We start from the raw sequence: 7,904 nt of genomic DNA, 5'->3' as shown, positions 1-7,904 counted from the left end.
TTTTTTAATTGTATTTTAGGTTTTGGGGTACATGTGAAGATCATGCAAGATTGTTGCATAGGTACACACATGGCAGTGTGATTTGCTGCCTTCCTCCCCATCACCTGTATCTGGCATTTCTCCCCATGCTATGTCTCCCCAACTCCCCACCCCGCGCTGTACCTCCCCTATTTACTCCTGACAGACCAGAGTGCGTGATGCTCCCCTCCCTGTGTCCATGTATTCTCATTGTTCAACACCCACCTATGAGTGAGAACATGCGGTGTTTGATTTTCTGTTCTTGTGTCAGTTTGCTGAGAATGATGGCTTCCAGTTTCATCCATGTCCCTACAAAGGCCGTGAACTCATTGTTTTTTATGGCTGCATAGTATTCCATGGTGTATATGTGCCACATCTTCATGGGTTTTTCTAGCTCTTGTTGGCTTTGGCCTGAATCCTTCCATCCAAAGTGGGCGAATGTATTACTCTCAGGGAGCGACAAGTATGGATTTTTAACGACTGTCCTGCTGTGGTGACTTTATCTGACCATGGAAAGGGTACTCACTGGGCAGCTGAGGACTTTAAGTCATCGTCTTCTTTCACAAACCCAGAAGATGGGCAGCTTTCACCAGCAGCTCTGCCAAGCATTAACCTCAACCATGGACTTATACTTCCTCTTTGATGATGAAGGTTATTGTATTTCTGATTATAGATTGAGGAAACTCGGCTTAACATTGACAAGATCTCAGAACATGTGGAGGAGGCTAAGAAACTCTACAGTATCATTCTCTCTGCACCGATTCCAGAGCCAAGTGAGTGTTGACTTAGAACTGAGTCACCCAACAATCACCCTTTCATTGTGGCTGAGCCAGCCTTGTTTTCTTGCCCTCGTGAGCAGCAGGGGAGTGTACAAGTTACAGGGCACTAGTGTCCATATTATATCATTTCCCTCTCCTTTATCTTACCTGAGCTCCTACTGCCTGACCACAGTCAGGGTTTCCTCTTCATGATCCCACTCGAACCATTTAGCGAGACTTTCCTATTTCCCAGCTAGTCCCTCTCCTGACTAGCCACGACTCTCACTGCTGCTCACACACCCCGTACCCTGTCCTGCCTCTGAGACTCTGCTTGTACTATTTCCCCAGCCTGAAATGCTTTTCCCAGTTCCCTTTCCAAACCTTGCTAGAGCAAGTCCATTTTTTTTATAAGGTGTTCCAAAATGGTTCAAGTTCACAGAAATCCCTTCCATCCCTCAACTTTTGTTTGTTACCACCACCAAGGCAAACTTTCCTCCCCTAACTGTTTGCATGAGTGTCCAACCTTTTGCCTTCCCTGGGCCATATTGGAAGAATTGTCTTGGGCCATACATAAAACACACTAACTGTAGCTGATGAGCTAAAGGAAAGGTTTGTACATAATTTTCCTGATATCTGCCACCACAGATAAAAAAAAGTCCATGCATTCCAAGGGCTGGACACGGCTGGTTTAGGGCTATATTTTCAGTTCCTAAGAACAGGGAACAAACCTGACACACTGTCATTCCGCTCTTTGATTTTTCCCGTGGGCCCTATTTACCTAAAGACTGAAGTGGGAACACTTTAGCAGAGCATGTGGGAATTGTCTTTGTCACATTCCTGTCCTCCCAGCCAGCCTGTCTCCTGCCATCCTCCTCCTGCTCTCCACGCTTCATTCAGACCAACTCTGGCTGTTCCCCAGACATTTCCTATTCACTCATACCCTTTATTTATGGTTTCTTCTCGTGAGATTCCTGCTCTTAGTCTCTTTCTCTACCTGGCTGACTCACAGTTCTTGAGACTCAGTCCTGCTCACCTCTGTCTTTAGAAGCTTTTCCAGGTCCCTCCATGCTGTGCACACCTTGACCAGAACTCATACTTTACTCCACGCTGCATGTTAGAGCTGCTGACTTATTTCTCCCTTGTCCTCCACTAGACTCTAAACACCTTGCAGGAAATGTCTAGATCTTCTTTCTGATTCCATAGTTTCTAGCTCTGTTCCAAAGTTGTAGTAGGGGCTGAAGGATGGCCTTTGAATGAATGGTTCTAGCTAACACTTAGTTTGCTCCACACAACCTAGGATTGCTCTGGGTGTGTAGTAGGTATGTCATAAGTATTTGCCTCATTTTAAGTTGATTAGCCTTGGTTGAAATCTCTTTTCCCCATAAGCTCCCTAGAACCTTCTCAACTGAAGCCCCCATGGTACGTTCTTCCCTCTAAAAGCAAATTTCTCACAATATTATGTGTTGCAGGATTACCTGGGAGGGTTGAAAGGGCTGATTTTGTGGTTCCAACTCTGGGTGTTTTTATTCTGTGTACTGGGATCGGGTGCCTGGAAAATGCCTTTTAAAAAATAAGCAGTCTGTGATTCTAATGACAGATTCTGGGGAGTGCACTGGGATAAATACCGTTCTGGGCAGTGGATGCCTGAGAAAGCTCCCCTCCTCTGGTTATGATTGCTGTAGCTGACAAAAAAATCAGCCCTGTCCTTTCTAATGGATTCTGCCTGCCTTTATTTACCCAGAAACCAAGGATGACCTAGAGCAGCTCACGACTGAGATTAAGAAGAGGGCCAACAACGTCCGCAACAAACTGAAGAGTAAGAAGGGAACAAAGGGAACAAGGCAGTCCCCACCACCACCTGTCTCAGCTCGCGCACCTGTAATCCCAGCTACTTGGGAGGCTGAGGCAGGAGAATCACTTGAACCCAATCTCAGTGAGCTGAGATCGTGCCATTGCACTCCAGCCTGGGTGACAGAGTGAGACCCCAGCTCACTCAGTGTCCAGCTTTCCGAACTGAAACTACTCTTGTTGGAAGTGACACCACTTGGCCCATCTTTGCTTGTAGTTTGGGCTCTGTCCCTGCAATGATCCATTGTAGCCCCAGAAAGTTACCTTTTCTTAAATCCTCACTGTACTTGAAAGAGTCCAAAATTGAAGCTAGAAGATGAGAATAAAAATGTGCTTCTAGCTGCTGAGTAGTTGTGTGACTTGGTCCTGGTTCTTAAACTTAGCCTTTCAACCTTTCTTTTTTTTTTTTTGAGAGAGCGAGAGTCTCACTCTGTGCCCCAGGCTGGAATGCAGTGGCATAATCTCGGCTCACTGCCACCTCCACCTTCTGGGTTCAAGCGATTGTCCTGCCTTAGCCTCCCAAGTAGCTGGGATTACAGGCATGTACCACCACGCCCAACTAATTTTTGTATTTTTAGTAAAGATGGGGTTTTACCATGTTGGCCAGGCTGGTCTGAAACTCCTGACCTCAAGTGATCCACCTGCCTTGGCATCCCAAAATACTGGGATTACAGGCATAAGTCACTGTGCCCAGCCCGTCAACTATTCTCTTATTGGTCTTATTTCCCTGGAAACTACATACTTAAAAAAAAAAAAAAAAAAGAAAGAAAGAAAAAGAGTTGCTCTGTTGCCCAGGCTGGAAGGCAGTGGCACAATTTTGGCTCACTGTAATCTCTGCCTCTTGGGTTCAAGTGATTCTCATGCCTCAGTCTCCCAAGTGGCTGGGATTACAGGCATGCACCACCACAGTTGGATAATTTTTGTACTTTCAGTAGTGACAAGGTTTCGCCATGTTGGCCAGGCTGGTCTCAAACTCCTGGCCTCAAGTGAGTCACCTACCTCGGCCTCCCAAAGTGCTGGGATTCCAGGAATGAGCCACAATGTCCAGCTACTTACAAACATTTGAATAGTCATTTTAGAGATATATAGATGCAAGAGATACCATTCAGTCTACAGATATTTCTTGGTGGGCTAGGCATACTACCTTGTCATACCCTTACTTTCCCCATTTGGGAGAGGATAGTTCAATGAAGCTACTGTCATAGATTGAATTCTTCCAGGGCCCAGGAAATTTACTTAGTTCTGTGGCGATAGCCTGCATTCTTGCCCAGTGTATTTGGTGCGTGCATGCTATTGATCAGAGGAGAAAGCATTATTGCTTAGCCCAGTTTACCATTTATTCCCCTCAAGTAAATTGCAGTAACTATTTTAATTGGAGGGGTCATTAGCAGCAGATTCCAGGAATAACAGTGATAGTGCACCTGCCACTGTGCTAGGCACTTTATGTGTCTTCTGACTTAATCTTCACATTAGTATTGTGAGGGAGGGACTGTTACTGTGTTTTACAGATGAGAGAACAGGTCCATTAAGAGAGGTTAAGTGGCTTTTTCAAAATCACACCTAGTAAGTGTAGGGCAAGGATTCAAGCCTAAGTCTCTTGGTGACCAAAACCCGTGCCGTTAATTGTTATGTCAAAATCTGGTCGTTGTAAGGGTTGTGGAATGCACGTCCTGTGGCTTACCTGGGAGATGACCTTTTGAGGTGACACCTACCTGTTGTTCCATCTCCATGGGCTGGGGTTTGTGGAAGGAGTGAGGAAGTTTTATTGAACAGCACATTTCTTGGAGGAGGAGATAGACTGTGAATATAACCTTCCTCTCCTGTTCAGGCATGGAGAAGCATATTGAAGAAGATGAGGTCAGGTCATCGGCAGACCTTCGGATTCGGAAATCCCAGGTAAGACTTCTCCTGGTCTAATGATTATCTAGTCCAATCTCTTATTATTTTTCCTTAACTGTGGAAGGATTTTTTTTTTTTTTAATACAGTCCTTATTTGAAACTCAGTTTTAAGAACTGGTAGAGGGGGAGCTTTCCAGGTTGAAATAGGGATCAGGGCCAGAGTCCAGCCCTTCTGGCCCCCTCTTGTACCCTCTTCTTTAAGGAGGCCCCTGAAGAGCTTCTTCAGGCTTCCTAGAGTACAGCATAGGATTTAGTGTGCTTCCTTGTTTTACAGGAGAGGAAATTAATATCTTCTTTCTAATGATTGTTAGTCATTAGTTGACACGTTTGGAGCTAGGCACTTTAGGGGTCATCAAAGATATGATCCTTGTTTTAAAGAACTGGCATGCCATTCAAGTGACATAGAAAGCTATTACCTAAGACCCAGCAGGAGGATGGGATAAGAAGACACATGTGGCCAGGTGCGGTGGCTCATGTCTGTAATCCCAGCATTTTGGAAGGCTGAGGTGGGCAGATCACCTGAAGTCCGGAGTTCGGGACCAGCCTGGCCAATGTGGTAAAACTCCATCTCTACTAAATATACAAAAATGAGCCAGGGATGGTGGTGCATGCCTGTAGTTCCAGCTACTTGGGAGGCTGAGGCAGGAGAATTGCTTGAACCCGGGAGACGGAGGTTGCAGTGAGCCAAGATCGTGCCACTGCACTCCAGCCTGAGTGACAGCGCAAGATGGCATCTCAAAAAAAAAAAAAAAAAAAAAAAACCACACATGCATGGTGCTCTCAGCATCCAAAGATGTCAGGAAGAATTGGGGGTTGCTAGAGGAGGCTGGGCCAGAGTGCCAACGTGAGCAGTCGCAGGAAGCAGTTTCCCCTCTCTGAGAGGTACAGGGGCAGGAGTAGGGTGTACATGTGTATGTGTGTTGGCAGCAGTGGTTGGTAGTGGTCGGGGTGGTTGGTAGTGGTCGGGGGTAGACATAAGGGGCAGACATGAAAACAATAGGCTTTCTGAAGGAAAAGGTTTGCTGTGGGATAGTGGGCACATAACTTTTAGTAGATAATGTAGTGCCACATTCTAGAGGTCTTTGAGGAGCAGTCTAGAGAATTTGGATCTGATGTTGTAACTTACAGGCATTTGCTTCAGGCAGCAGTATGTTAGGAGGATTATTATGGTAGCCATTTAGAAACTGTTTACAAGTGGGAAGGAGGCAGGGGACTGGAAGGTCCCTAGTTAGGTTTTTGCAATGGTATTGGTCTAAATTTGCATGGTGGAAGTGGGTTTGGAAAAGTATAAATATTGGTGATTTTCCAAAGGAAAAACCAGTAAGTAGGGCTTGATGCTGAGAGGTGAGCGAGGAATACAAATTCTTAGGAAGGCTTTAGCTTAGGCATCCAGGGCTATTGAGAGAACATCTGCTTAGAAGCAAGAGAAGTTGGGGAGATGAGTTTAGGATAAGAACTCAAGGATCTTTGGTAAGTATGACATGTGGGAAGGGGATCTGACAGTTTTAGAATGCAAGCGTTGTGCCACAAAAATGCTACTAGTCCATGTGGCTGTAGAGCTTAGAGATTTAGAGATGACTGCTGGCCTCACAATTACCTTGTGAGGTCAGCAGTAAACCGGTTTCAGTAAACTGGTGCTGAAACCATGCTTTGGAAAGGGCAGCGGACTCTTCCAGGGGCGTAAAGCTAGGAAACAAAAACCTTGGGTTGATACCTGGTCGATTGCAAGTCCAGTGCTACTGTAGACGGCTATGTGGGGATGGGGAGGGGTTCCATAACAGTTACAGAACCACTGGGGGCTGACTGCATTTTACATCGTCCCACAGCACTCTGTCCTTTCTCGGAAGTTTGTGGAGGTGATGACCAAATACAATGAAGCTCAGGTGGACTTCCGAGAACGCAGCAAAGGGCGAATCCAGCGGCAGCTCGAAATTAGTATGTGCTTGAGGTTTGGCGTGTGCCCTCCACCTTTCCTGCCACCTGGTTGTCCATCCCAAGTTTTGAGGCCCTGGGAGAGCAAGCAGCCTGCATACTTTGTGCCTAAGTCTAGGGCAGATCCTATCGCACTGGCATATCCTGAATGCTGTGCTGTAGGCTGAAAGGTGACACTGTGTTTATCAGGCCCAAGTAGTTTTATTGTATGGGGTCCAGCATCTTCTCCTATACAGAAGGGAATTGCTTGCCAAACAGTTGCTCTCCTGTGGACTCATTGTGTCATTTTGCTGTCTGTTTGATAGCAAAGCACATTTAAGAAATAAAAAGTGTGGTGTAAGTTGCTGGGAGGAATAGAGAAATAAAGCCATACCCTTTAGGAATTTGGAAGGCAGGGCCCTTTGGGGTGGAAGGTGCTTTGGGTGAGAGGAATGGTATGAATGTAATCAAGAAAGAGCAAGTGTGTTCCGGAGTGGCATGTTGTCCAGGGTCTGGGAAAAGGGTGTGTCTGGAGTAACTTAAGGTTAGGATGGATTGAGGGAGGGCTTACCCACGAACTGGCATGTTATGAGGGCCTTGGACGCCATAGTGTAGTGAATGGGGCAAAGAAATGCTCTGAGCTGGGAAGCAATGTAATGAGATAATGTGCTTTAGGAAGGTAACTGCTGATAATGTTTAAGGATGGCTTGGATTAGGGGAGAAATAAGATGAGTCAGGAGACAATTGGGGGAGTGTTGTAAAGGCCATGGTCTTTATAGGGAAGTCACGTTTCTAGTTTTCAGGGACCTTATCAAATGGTGTTTCACTGTGATCTTATATTTGATGCTCTACTTCTTTTGTTATAAAGCCGGCAAAAAGACAACAGATGAGGAGCTGGAGGAGATGCTGGAGAGTGGCAACCCAGCCATCTTCACTTCTGGGGTGAGTGCCCTGTGCGCTTGGATATTACATCCCTCTCATGAGCAGGGAGGCCACTGTGGAGCTCATGCACTCCAGCAGGCAGAGAGGGTGCTGCAGGTGCAGGGAGTTCAGGGAGGCAAGGAGCTCCCCAGGAGTGTGTGTGAGGGCTGTGACAGGGGCAGCCTTTCTTGCAGGGGTAGCTGACAGTCTCTCTGTGTGTGGCCTGTTATAGATCATTGACTCACAGATTTCCAAGCAAGCCCTCAGTGAGATTGAGGGACGGCACAAGGACATTGTGAGGCTGGAGAGCAGCATCAAAGAGCTTCACGACATGTTTATGGACATCGCCATGCTGGTGGAGAATCAGGTAAGTGGCAGTGAGTCCCAGCGTGGGGAGAGAGGAGAGGAAAGCTCAGGGTCTCTGGAGAACAGGGAGGAAGGGAATACTGGAAGCCAGTGAGGTAGGGTGGGAGAACCATTGGGAATTTGCATAAAAGAGAAACAGAATTCCATGGGAAAGTGTGCATTCAAATGTTGACAGTTTGGGTG

At 46.4% G+C, this 7,904-nt stretch overlaps 1 protein-coding gene across 7 annotated transcripts in view; it reads left to right on the top strand.

Moving 5' to 3' along the window:
- The window catches only part of STX3 (syntaxin 3), a 49,552-nt gene that overhangs the window by 29,382 nt on the left and 12,266 nt on the right, over nucleotides 1–7,904 (top strand). For all 7 annotated transcript variants that reach the window (XM_037727993.1, XM_037727995.1, XM_017498883.2 and 4 more), the window contains exons 3-8: nucleotides 692–791; nucleotides 2,518–2,592; nucleotides 4,453–4,520; nucleotides 6,350–6,458; nucleotides 7,303–7,376; nucleotides 7,588–7,722. In XM_037727993.1, coding sequence (XP_037583921.1) covers nucleotides 692–791; nucleotides 2,518–2,592; nucleotides 4,453–4,520; nucleotides 6,350–6,458; nucleotides 7,303–7,376; nucleotides 7,588–7,722 — 561 coding nt within the window. The remainder of the gene's footprint in view (nucleotides 1–691; nucleotides 792–2,517; nucleotides 2,593–4,452; nucleotides 4,521–6,349; nucleotides 6,459–7,302; nucleotides 7,377–7,587; nucleotides 7,723–7,904) is intronic.

This window comes from Cebus imitator, unplaced genomic scaffold, assembly GCF_001604975.1.
Source record: "Cebus imitator isolate Cc_AM_T3 unplaced genomic scaffold, Cebus_imitator-1.0 Scaffold253, whole genome shotgun sequence".
Taxonomy (NCBI): domain Eukaryota; kingdom Metazoa; phylum Chordata; class Mammalia; order Primates; family Cebidae; genus Cebus; species Cebus imitator.
This window is presented reverse-complemented; position numbering and strand designations above follow the sequence as displayed.